This window comes from Ovis canadensis, chromosome 7 (genome assembly GCF_042477335.2).
Source record: "Ovis canadensis isolate MfBH-ARS-UI-01 breed Bighorn chromosome 7, ARS-UI_OviCan_v2, whole genome shotgun sequence".
Taxonomy (NCBI): Eukaryota; Metazoa; Chordata; class Mammalia; order Artiodactyla; family Bovidae; genus Ovis; species Ovis canadensis.
The window spans coordinates 21,670,440-21,683,578 of record NC_091251.1 but is presented as its reverse complement, the minus strand read 5'-3'; the positions used below and the strand labels follow the sequence as shown (position 1 = coordinate 21,683,578).

Here is a 13,139-nt window from a genome sequence, read left to right as displayed (position 1 = left end):
TCTTTATTTAAAAATTGATAGCTTTAAAAAGATATCTTAAACTAAGACTAAAGCACTCCATTTTGTACACTTTTACTGCAAAGTTGAAGACAAGATGTTCTCTACCAGATAAGCTGCATTAAATGTTCCTCTGGAGTTTCCCTTGTAGCTCAGACAGTATAGCATCTGCCTACACTGTGGGAGACGCGGGTTCGATCCCTGGGTCAGGAAGTTCCCCTGGAGAAGGAAATGGCAATCCACTCCAGTATTCTTGCCTGGAGAATCCCATGGACGGAGGAGCTCAGTAGGCTACAGTCCATGGGGTCACAGAGAGTCGAACATGACTGAGCGACGCGACTTCACTCTACTCACTTCAATTCACTTCACTTGAAAAGAAAGTGAAAGTGAAGTCGCTCAGTCGTGTCCAACTCTTCGCGACCCTGTGGACTGTAGCCCACCGGGCTCCTCCGTCCAGGGGATTCTCCAGGCAAGAATACTGGAGTGGGCTGCCATTTCCTTCTCCAGAGGATCTTTCCGACCCAGGGATCAAACCTGGGTCTCCTGCATTCCAGGCAGACACTTTAATACCTCTGAGCCACCAGGGAAGCCTTCACTCCACTTATCTACCAGATACGTTGCATAGATATCTGGTAAGTTGCATTAGGTGTTTCTGCTCCTTACCTGTTTTTAAAAGTTCTATGTCAAATGGCATATTTATCATAACTGCAAATAATAGGCTTTCCAGTTGAGATAACAGATGTATTTCTTTGCAAATAGTGATGAGAAATATTTCAAGCCTTTTTAGCTGTGATATTTAAGGCAGACATCTTTATATGCTTTAATTGTACCTGTTTAACTGCATAGTGTTAAGAAGAATGTCTGTTTGTTAAGCATTTAGTCAGCTTTAATGTGTTTTTTCTTTAGTACCAAGGATGATTGCTTCAGTGTTAACATTCAGCCTCCTGTTGGAGAACTGCTTTTACCTGTGGCCATGTCAGAGAAAGATTTTAAGAAGGAGCAAGGTGAGAGATCATTACCATTTACTAGAAATTGGCATCGCAGATAAGTGAGCTCATTCCTCTGGCTGAGCTGTAAAATAAATTACCATATGCACATAGCTATTAACAGATGTCAGTGTGCAGTCTTCCAAATTTTGCTAATGCTTTGTGTTTATAAAGTAGCCTTAAAGGTATATGTTTGTCTGCATCCCTGGCATACTTAAAAATTAATTACTATGTCTTTTAAATAATAAACTGATTCTTAATTAACTTTTCAGTCCTGGGAATTTTGGCTTATCAATCTAATGATGTATTTATGTGTTTTGTATTAGTGTCAGGAATTTAGGACTTAGCAAAGTCCCATCACAGTACGTGTTATGTGTATGCATTTCCTTTCACTGTAGGACTGTTTTTTTGTGTTCTGCTAATAATATTTTTCCCTGTTAGAGTGCCCTGTCCTTCAAAATAAAGTCCTAATTGTAGCATTAAAATATTAAAATACCTCTATTTTCTTTTGACCTTATTCTGTATTAAAGAAATGTTACGCTGTAAGGCTGTATCAGAGCTGAAGCAAATTAAAATAAGCAACAAAAAAAAATATTTTCAGCAGAATGAAAGTGTTAATATCTTGGACTTGACCCAGAGTTAAGCATACTTTCTATTAAAAATAATTTTCTTTGTATATAAATAAGGGGAAACAACTGCCTCATTCTATGTATTTAATTAAGAATAGCATTTGTAAAGCCAGGACATATTTAAATAGTATAGTCAGCAACTTTTTAAAGTTTATATGAATCCGGGCTATGTTTTTCTTTGGAAGGAGTTATCAAAGATTCCCTTCATCTTGAGGTCATTAATTCATACCTGTCAAGCTTTCATGAAGTACTAGGCCCACACAAATACCTATACCTAAGGAGAAGGGCTTGCTTCCTGGCATTGCATCATTATAGTGTCAGAGGTTGGTTTGTTTTACCGTGAACCTTTGCAGGTCAGTGTCCAGAGGACCTGCTGTAGAAGAATCTCGCAAAGAAACTCTCAAATAAGACTGTAAATTAATGGTAATCTTTTATTCTTCTTACTTTTAAGTGATAAAGAGTGACTAAATCCATCTTTGCATTTACTTTTCTTGGAAGTTGGTTATTGGTGTAGAAGAAAGTCATATCTGTGATTTTATTTTTCCATTGCCAAATTGAATTGATTCTTACATTTGCTATTCTTACCCTTTGCTGGCTAAAGCCTGCCTCTCTGCTTTACATCTGCTCAGCAAACCCAGGTGAGTGGCACACAGGAGCTGAGTAAGCCTTGACACGTTTATTGTGAAGGGGATAATCCTTTTTCGAAAAGTGCAGCTAAAGTTTATCTAAAGCAGTAGGTTATTGTATACCTTTTCTCTTCCTCAGCTTTGGTTTAGAATATGTACTTGATACTTGATCAAGTTTTTTTACGCTCTGTTGTGACTGAGGGGTTTCTTCCCTGACTAGCCATACAGAACCGTGATCGCATGAGAGAGGTGTGCTTGGAGAACAGCTGTGGTCCTCTGTGGAGTTGTTGCCAAAATTCCTTTTTCTTCTGCCATTTTACTTCTATGGTTGTTGATTATTTGTCTGAATAAATCTGGCAGCTGTTTGCTATGTTTAATAGAGCAGAAAGGCTACTCTGAATAAAGCTATTTGAAAATTTGCTTATATGAAGTATTTGTAAATCCTTGCAAGTCTCTCGGCATTTCTGTGTCATTCTTTCTGTCTTCCTGAATTCATTCTTTGATATGGGACTTGATGCTGGCAAATTTACCGCAGGTTTAAAGAGTCTTTTCAGTAGCATCGCTTCAGTTCTAGATTTCAGCTGCTTTGGTAATAGAGGTCTCAATTCTCAGCTTTACACGTGTGTTTGTTTCTTACATCACTCTAGGAAGAGCTTAGCTTATTTTGCAGAAGATACCTAGGAATGACTCATTAACTGGAAATTCTAAATCAGAATAAAAATCAGTTTCCTCAGATTTTATCAATGCCGGTAAATTTAAGAAATGTCTGTGTGTGTCATTACATGCCAGCTTTAACTGGTTTTTCTACTTTAAATGAAATGAATTTATACACTTAATATCTCATTTCACAGGGCATAGATTTCAAGACTCAAGAAATGTATTAACTGTATTAACTAGGATTTAACTGAAGAAATTATAAACTAAAAACACGAGGAATATGATTCTATTTTTATACTGCAGATGTGCGTATTTGAAAAATGTGTATAATGTTAATTAAGAATACTTCTGTCAGGTTGTACATATTAGATTAATGTTTTTTAAAGCGAAAATGTTTTGCTTCTAGTATGTAGCATGATCTGTCGCTTTCCTCAGTTGTTGCATTTAGAGTTCCATGACCAGGCGTGCGTTTTTATAAGGTTGGTGGTCAAAGTGCTAAACAAAAGATTGGTTTAGTCTGTCTTTTGAAGTTATCCAGAGTGTTCATATTATGAGCCTTAACCAGAAGGTGTGTTTGTTTCATTATTACGAATTTTGATCCTTGCAAAGTTAGTTCATGATCTAGCTGTGGGATGATTTTAGTACTATAAAGTGAGATGTTTTATTTTTGAAAATGTAATTTCATTTGTTGAAGCAGTTTTAATTGTACGAGACCCAAGGAAAGTGCTTATTCCAAATTTCCTCTTCTTATTTGCTTTCTTCTTAAGAATTAAATTGGAAGTCTAAAACATTCAGAAAATTTTTTAGATCTTCTTCTCTTATTTTATTTACATTTCAGCAGTCCGTTATAGCTGATTAACCTAAGTGCTGTCCACTGCCTCACCAAAATGAGGTAAATTTTAATGAGGCAGCATATTCTGCAGTCTGAGAATTTTAAAACATTCTTCCGATTACCATTAGGTATGAGCAGGCTGTATAGTGGTTAAAGAATGTTTTTGTAGAAGAAACTTTTAATGATATCTTGGCATATTTTTCTTTTTCGTTAATTTAAGAATACCTGATATATTTTCATTTAGGAAAAAACCTCTGATTTAAGAAACCTAGAATGGTTACTTAATTTTATTATGATTTATGCCTCCATCTTATGGGTTCCTAGCTAGCAAGATGCTAATTCTTTAAATGGTCAGACATTTACTATTTTCTGGCCCTTAACCACCACAAGCAATCATATTTGATGCCCCTTAATTAGAGCACCTTTTTTTCTTTCCAGGTTCTTTTTCCACCTCAGCAATCGAGACAATACATTTGCTTACCATGCTGCTCTCCTAAGTGTTCTTTTGCATGTAAATTAATCTTGATTCAGTTTACACTGTCATGCTGAGTGGTACAAATTGCCTATAACAATAAAACAGCATGAGTTAAAAATAAAGGGGGGTGGGAAGGCAGATTGAATGTGTGCCTTACTTGATAGGATGTTACTTTGCTTTATGCCAATACATTAGCTGACGATAATGAATCTTCTGTTCTGAAAAGCATGGTTTAGTTGATTTTTTTAATTTTACTTCAATGGAGCAGTACCTTGTCTCTTACAGACCAAGTTAGACAAACCATTAATGACAAGAGTGTTAAGGTTAAATATGAAGCAATGCATTCACTTCTCTGAGTGCTATCCATCTTTCCATTTACAGGAGCTTGACAAAAGTACTGGCTTTGTACAACATTTCCTTTAATTACATGCTGCGGGAAACAGGCTTTTAACATAAACATAGTTGCATTCATTTATTCAGCAGTTGCTCTTCAATAGAGCTTAATGGAGAAGGTTTAAATCCTAAATGAGTACACACATCTCTCAGCAGTGTTATGTCAGCAGCCACTGTGCTTTCCTTAAAAGCAGTGTTTGACTGCTTGTGTGGTTTTTAAAGCTTTTGCCTAATATTAAAGTTAAACAGTCTAAGAACATAGTGTCCCCGAGTTTGAAAGTGGTTAGTAAAAACTGTTCTTTGTTAAAGCTAAGTAAGTCTTTTTACAGTGTTAGGCTTTAGTGTCTTCATACTACTAATCATAGGGATTTTTTTTAAAATTTCTGTTACATTAGCAATAAATAGCAAAATTAAATAGCAAAAATTAAAGGTGGAGGGCCTTTTGAGGCTACAAAATCAGCTTTTACCTTTTTATAAATTTTGTCAACTATTGTACACATATCAGATGTCTTGAAGGATCATCATTTTTAGTAGATACTTTTGGATGTCAGTGACTTAACATCACAGAATCAGATAGATGGCATTTAACGTTTATAGCTTTTGTTTTTTTTTTTAACTGGGTACTTAATTTCAGTATTTGTTCCAAGTATTTCACAGGTTATTGAATTTGTCCTTTGAACATTTGTACATAAGATTCTGACATTAACAGCTTGCCTTGTGTTAATTTTATATGTTTTTTGTTCATGATTTTACTTTGTTTGTGATCTTTATTAAGTATTATTTGAAATGTCTCTGGGGTTTAAATTTTTCCAATTTACATTGTTCCCTTTGTTTTCAGATGTTTTTGCTTCAGAAATTTTGATTATCTTTGTCAGCAACCATAGGTCCATTAACTAGGCAAATACTGTTACCACTCAGTGTGGCTTAGATACTTGTCCATTTTTTAGAGCCACACAGCTGTTCAGTGACTTCCAGGTACTGTTGCGATAACTTTGGTCCATTATATTGAGAGCATCCATCATGGAATGCTGCTAGTTATTCCAGAAACACTTTGGTTTGTTCCCAGGCAGCATTCGGCAAGAAAGATCTTCGAATGAAAAGGGGGGCGGGGGGGAAGAGCTCTTAAATAGTAAAAACTTAATAGTTTATGGAGCCCAAATTAATTGAGTATATTTTAAAGGGACTGAAATTAAAATTTTATCTTTGTGATTCTATGTTTCTATCAATCATAGTATTTAAAATCAGGTTATTAAGTGATGTTCAATTGCATTTTTATACATTTTTCAGCACCACTAGTATTTTTTTAAAAAATTTAATCAGTTGCAGTTCATTTTAATTTTATGATAAATTATCTTGTAAATTACATTCTGAAGTGGTATTTCTTCTGCTTTAGAAAGTTTTTAGATTTTGACTATGAATTTAAAATTGTTTAATGTAGTTTTCAAAAAGAAATCAGTAAAAGAGAGCCTCCTTCTGCTTTTACAGGCATGCTCTCTGGAATGAATGAAACTTCCACCACGATTATTGCTGCCCCGCAGAATTTTGCTTCCTCCGTGATCCTTCAGAAGGTAGTAAATGTAGCCAATGTGGGTGTAGTCCCTTCTGGACAAGATAATGTACACAGGTACGTTCACTGACCCGCGATGTAGAGGTAACTTGTATACATGTATAAATATATAATTTTTAATTCATAATTTTCCTTGAAAATATTAAGTCCTAAACGTGTGTGTGTGTGTGTGCGTGCACGCACGCTTATTCATGTCCCACTCTCCGTGACCTCGTGGACTGTGGCCCACCAGGCTCCTCTAGCCAAGGAGTTTTCCAGGCAGGAAAACTCGATCGAGTTGCCGTTTCTTCTCCAGGGGATCCTCCCGACCCAGGGATCAAAGCTGTGTCTCTTGTATCTACTGTCTTGGCAGGCGAGTTTTTTACCAGCTGAGCCACTAGGGAGTAACATATCTATGCCCCTTCTTTTTTATGATAATACATTTGCTTGATGGGTTTGGAATAAGGTCCCTCTTCCGTATTTTGTACAGTCTTTAGTCCATATATATGGACTTTCCTGAAAGATACAGATAGTGTACCTGCATTTTATAATAGCTTGGTGATTTGTAAAGGTACTTGTGTGAGATATGGTTGAGAATTTTTTGCTTCACTACAGTCAGTGAATTTCAGGAAGAACTGTTTTATAAAGCAGTGGATTTGAACTTTTTTACTTAAAAGAGGGGAAGTTTGGGTATAGATTTCCTTTTGACAGCAATCCCCTGAGGCTGCTTCCAGTGACAAGGAACCATTATGGGGTCAAATGCAGCGTCTGTTTCTTACGCCAGGAAGTATCTTCACCGACAGCCATCTAAACCATGAGGTCCAAGTTGTTTGCCCTCAAAGGTAGCAGAAAACGTGATAGTATGTGCCTTGTGTTCTTACGAATGCTGCTGCTGCTGCTACTGCTAAGTCGCTTCAGTCGTGTCCAACTCTGTGCGACCCCAGAGACGGCAGCCCACCAGGCTCCACCGTCCCTGGGATTCTCCAGGCAAGAACACTGGAGTGGGTTGCCATTTCCTTCTCCAATGCATGAAAGTGAAAAGTGAAAGTGAAGTCGCTCAGTGTGTCCGACTCTTAGCGACCCCATGGACTGCGGCCCACCAGGCTCCTCCATCCATGGGATTTTCCAGGCAAGAGTGCTGGAGTGGGGTGCCATTGCATCTTACGAATGCTAGTGACTTGAAATGAAAGTAAAATAATTAATCCTTAAATAAACATGCAGTGATTCCTTGGTCCTCTGTGAGCTTAAGGAAATTCATTGCAAACTATCTTTAATTCCTCTGTCATTCTACTGCCAATGGCATACTTCCGTCATTACATTTAGGAAATGATTTAAAATCAAAGAGAGTGCCTTCAAACCTTTAGAAATTTAATTTATCTTTTAAAATTAATATAGGGGCAAGAGAGGCCCCAAATAAAGATTTCTGTGGGTTACCTGGGTTTTTTAGACTCAACTCTGCCATTATTGGGCTTTATAACTTCTCCTTATGGGCTTTAAGTTCCTCATCTGTTTGGAAATGGATGGCAGGGAAAGGAAGGTGATTGAAATGAAATTATGTTATCTGTGGAAGAACGTTGGACTTCACATCAGAGGAGCTGAGTTCAAGTCTGGATCTGCCATTACAGAGTTGCCTGACTTCACTTACTCATCATGGCAGATTGAAAGCTGCATGTACTAGTCACAAATCAAATTGGCCCTGTGCCTTTATTTTTTTTAAAGGGAGGTCACTAGGTAAATTGCTCAAGAGATCTGTGTACCTTCCATCTGAGATCTGATCTGCTTCCCTTTCTTTATGATAAGCCCTGTCACTCTCACATAGTTGGGGATAAAATAATAAAATGGATAGAAGGTCTTCTTGTTGGTGAGTGAGTGAAGTCGCTCAGTCATGCCCGACTCTTTGCGACCTCGTGGACTGTAGCCTGCCAGATGTCTCCCTTCATGGGATTCTCCAGGCAAGAATACTGGAATGAATTACCATTTCCTTCAGGGGATCTTCCCAACCCAGGGATCGAACCTGGGTCTCCCACATTGGAGGCAGACGCTTTAACCACTGAGCCACCAGGGAGCTATGCAAATACAACTTATCCATCAGTGTTATTCAATAGCAGGAAAAAATGAACAGAAAGAAGACTTTTCAGTGAAAATTTTTAATTCTGTGTCTTCCTTGTTTTGTTTTCTTCTTTGAATTTTTTTTTTTCCATTTTCCTGAGTGGTTTTCTTTAGCAGAAATTGTGTTTTACTTATGGATCCTTTGAATTATTGAAATTACTAAAACACCAAAATATTGTATGTCATCTGTAACTTTTAGCTTATGCTTTATGAAATATTACATGACTCATCTAGTATCCAGCAGTACCTCAGTCTTACTTTAATATGTTCTTTCATAATAGATGAAACAACGCAGGGTAACCCTTCTTTATGCTGGAACTTCTAATTTTGTTTTGCATCGTATATGGGTTTTTAACTTTTCTAAAAGCAATGAGAGTGTTCCACATTATTGTTTCTTAGAAGAAAATAGCCAAAATACCTTCTCAAAGCCAACAAATATGAAAACCTTTTCCTTTTGGGAAACAGACTCTCATTAGCACAATTGTATAATTCTTAATTAAGGCACAAAATTTGCCTGTAACTTGTCTTGGTGGTTTAGAAGTGGTTGCAGCTCCTGGGCTCAGTAGTTGCGGTGCACGGGCCTAGTTGCTCTGCAGCATGTGGGGTCCTCCCGGATCAAGAATTGAACCCGTGCCTCCTGCACTGCAGGCAGATTCTTTACCACTGAGCTGCCAGGGAAGCCTGCACTTAGACGTCATGGTCCTCGGTCCTCATATTCATATACTTCTGCAGTGTGTTGACACCTTTATAATGAAGCCTTATCACAGCAGCCTGGCATTTGGCTCTGTAGCTTGATGGGGGAGTCCAAGTTACTACAGAGCCAGAAGAGAATGCAGTGGCTGTATCTAATTCAGAGCAGGCTGTGCTATCTTGACTTGCCTCAAAAGTATCATCCTGCTGACTGAAAATGTTTTACATTTGCTTTTTTTCATAGTTAGGTATGGCTATAATAATGTTTTAAATTTTAGAAGTCTTCCAGGTAATAAATATCTAGAGATCTTGATACTTGCGGTCTTTAATAGAGAAAATAACAAAAATTAGTATCCTGCAAATGTGACATTTTTGCCACTCTTTTATGCCCAGTAATTTAAAACCAAAATAAACAATTATTAATAAAATCTGTACTGATGGCTATCTTCATTTCATTTAAAATGAAATAGCAATTACTGTTCATAATAACAAAAATTAAGTTTACTACTTTATTAAATTTTATTAATGTTTTTAATGGTAGTATTCAACAGTGTATTAAGCTGTGGGATGAATGAATTTATATATCTAAGCTTATATATTAAGTGTCATAATAAAATTGAAACTGCATGAGATTTTTTCTTCTGTGGTAGTTGCTTTTTTGAGTTTATGAAAAATAGGACCAAAACCATTCTTGTATTTATTAATGGTAATAAGTTTAAAATTACTTGAAAAAAAAAACCAATATGCATGAAAAGCATTTTGACTATTAGTATTTTAAGAAATTAAATTATTCTTGGCTGGCCTACTTATTATGTTCTATTTAATTTTTCAGGGTCTTTTATTTCTGACAGGACTTTTGAATTAACATTAGAATATTCCTTGTGACCATTCAATGAATTAAGTTCCTGTTGTCTAATTTTAGGATCATTTGTTCCTACTACGCTTTACAATTTAAATATTTTTTGCATTAAAAACCAAGTTTAAAAATACTTATATAAGAATTGGCTAAGAAAAAAATGAATCTTCATTAATATGCAGAAGTGTGTAATAATATAAAGTAGACATTTTAATTGAATACATAATAGAAAATGGCTTCTAATACATTAGCAGAAAATACCTCCATTAAGGAAAAGTCAATTAAAGGAGCACAAGTTTTATGGAATTCACTTCAGAAACCAGGAGCATTTTAAGTATAGTTAACCACTTTTAAAGATCAGTTGAAAAAGTATAACTACTTTTGGATTATATGACATTTAGCTTTGATTTTCTGAATGAGCCATAGAATCAGAAACCCAACCAGTATACTATTAAAACACTTAATTTCTATCTTCATTTCCATGGTAGGTACTTACATATCAAAAAGCTGCTCTTTGAGAATACAACCATCTTACTGAGACCTGCAGAGTTATGGTCATTGTGCCAATCTTGCTGTTTTCCAAATTACAGTTACCACATGATAAGGAGTAATATAGACATCAGAATCAAAAGAATCAAAGCATTTACTAAATATACAGCCAACTGTCTTCATGTCCTATTTAGATACGCATAATACAGTGTCATATGAGACACTGAAAGTCTTCAAGCATATTATTTAAAACAATACTAATAAAGAATATGGGATTCCCAGGTGGGAATGCAGTGCAATGCAAAAGACACATCTTCAGTCCCTGGGTCAGGAAGATAACCCTTGAGAAGGAAATGACAGCCCACTCCAGTCTTCTTGCCTGGGAAACCCCATGGACAGAGGAACCTGGCAGGCTACAGTCCATGGGGTCGCAGAAGAGTCAGACATGACTGAGCGACTAAACAACAGCAAACAAAGTAATATATACAAAAAGCAGAATGAACAGCAGTAAGTTACTATACAAATAGACTGAAAAGTTAAAAGATTACTTTATATGTTTTAGGGGAGATTAGAGACACTAGCCTTGGAAATTCTAGGTTTTTCTAGGGCCAGAAAAACTGTCCTGTTCTCCTCTAAGAAAGAAATTAAATTCAGAGGTTTTAAAGGAGATCCTTATTCAACAGTGTAAAAGCTGCGTTTTTTTTTAAGTGCATTCGCCTTAATCACATTGTTTGTCCTCTGATAAACTAAGGTATGATGATCGAAATGCAGAAAGCCGAGAAATCTGTCCCTTCAAAACCTCTAAGGTTTTTCTGTATAAAAGAACCAGGTAGGAGTTTTTGTAAAACTCAGATTCCTGGGACCCACACCCAAAACCTCAGATTCAGGCCCACTGGGACAGGCCCAGGAATCTGCACTGTCGCCAGTACTCCAAGTAGTTGCAGACGGGTGTTCCAGAAGTCCGTGGTTAATGACAGCCACATGGTGTATTTTTGAAAATGTTTTTCCTTGTGTGTTTCTTTTTCACAGGTTAGTCATTAAGGAATACCAGTAGACAAGATGTCTGATTTAAGCTTTTCTTCTTCTGTCCTGTAAGCTCCAGCAAGAAAGGAATTAGTTGTGTAGTCACAGTCATGTCCGATTCCTTGCAACCCCATGGACTGTAGCCCGCAGGCTTCTCTGTCCGTGGGCAAGAATACTGGGTTGGGTTGCCATTTAGTAGCACGTTACGGTGGTGGCTGTGAAACAGTCTTGGACCATAAGTAAAAGTTTGTCTTTCAGCAGTCTCAGCATTTTACATTTTAACCCAGTTTGACATTTTAACCCAGTTTCAGGAATTCTGACATTCATATACAGTAATGTTGTTAAAAACAATTATTGTACAACCTACTTATTTTGTTAAAATGTACAACCTACTCATTTTACCCTTTTATGAACAACAAATTGACCTTATAAGGGGAAAATGTGATATTTGAGTAAAAGCAGAAAGCCATGTTTCTGTCATGGTTCTATTTTAGTTCTTAACTTATTCAGTAAAACCTTAGAAGAGCTTTCACTGTTAACTTGTATCCAGGACTTAACATTCCTCTTTACCCCCTATATTTCTTAATCTATGGTTTGGATTTTGTTTACTGTGTCACTTTTTTAATTTGCAAATTTTGAACATGTACAACCTGTGAATAATTACAATCCTAATAAAATAAGTGTTGTTTTACTGTTATTACTTAGGTCCTTAACTATTAGAAAAATATGATGCTGTGAATGGAACTGTGAATCCATGGCAACCTGGCAGCCGACTTTTTAAAATTTATCAACACACCTAAAGACCGTTTATTGTTTTAGGATTAAAATAATTTTTTTTAACTTAAAGTAGTTGTAAAGAACAACTTGTTTCATTTCTAGTCCTTAAACTGTGTATACATGTTTAATGCTTAAGTATTGGCATAAACCATTGTTTATATCCTAAAATATCCATATTGTGTAACTCCTTAATTCAGTATTTTTTGAAGACCATTGTGACCGATTTTGTTAGTGCTGGGGTTACAGACATGAGCAACGTAGATACGTTTTACGTTTTGGTGAGGTCTTCGCCGTTTTCCTGGTTTTGGTTCTCAGGTTGGTCAGTCTTTAAGTTACTGTTTGTCTTTGCTAGTTCTCTTCTTTCTTTTCCCCTGATAACTATGGAATATTTAAATACCAGGTAACTTTGAAGGACCGTATGGAAAAGAATGACATTTGATGTCTTGATGCCCGAATTTTATGAGCCTGGTTCTATAGTCACCAAACTTCATCTGTCTGAAAACAAATGTTTGTACATAGAGTTGTTATTAATATAAAGATGCCAGGCTTCAGTCTTACTCTATAACAAGTCAGAGGGAATTCCCTGTGGTGCTTTCACTGCTGAGGGCCCAGTTTAATCCCTGGTTGGGGATGTAAAATCCCACAAGCTGAGCAGCATGGCCCCCCCAAAAAAACAAAAACAAATTGGAATCTGAAACATTTCTAAGATTGGTGAAACCTAATTTGTGATCTGTTTTTCTCAGTTTGGTAGTTATCCACTAGGGGGCAGCACTGCTTTTTATCTGACTGCTTTGATCTCTGAAGGCTCTGAGCAGCATTTCATTGAAAAACAAATGTGGACCTCAGTTAATTTTTACACGAAAGGCGTATTTGGATATTTCAGAAATAACCAAACTGCAGTTAATTTTTGTTTTAGGATATTCTATATTTAAATTTTATTTAATTCTACCGTTTGTGAGATAATTTTATACAATGCAACAGTTTTACAAATAGGAATATATAAATGTTTTCATGTAAAAATGAAAGAAAGGTATTCTTGATGGTTTTCCTTCTG

General features: G+C 36.3%; 1 protein-coding gene and 1 non-coding gene across 2 annotated transcripts in view; one reads left to right on the top strand and one right to left on the bottom strand.

The window, feature by feature from the left end:
* The window catches only part of AP3B1 (adaptor related protein complex 3 subunit beta 1), a 239,683-nt gene that overhangs the window by 219,845 nt on the left and 6,699 nt on the right, over positions 1-13,139 (top strand). Inside the window, exons 25-26 of the mRNA XM_069595365.1 lie at positions 904-1,001; positions 6,081-6,219. Of these exons, the coding sequence (XP_069451466.1) occupies positions 904-1,001; positions 6,081-6,219 (237 nt within the window). The remainder of the gene's footprint in view (positions 1-903; positions 1,002-6,080; positions 6,220-13,139) is intronic.
* TRNAW-CCA (transfer RNA tryptophan (anticodon CCA)) lies at positions 8,135-8,206 on the bottom strand. Its single transcript has one exon. It is a non-coding gene; the product is annotated as a tRNA-Trp (tRNA).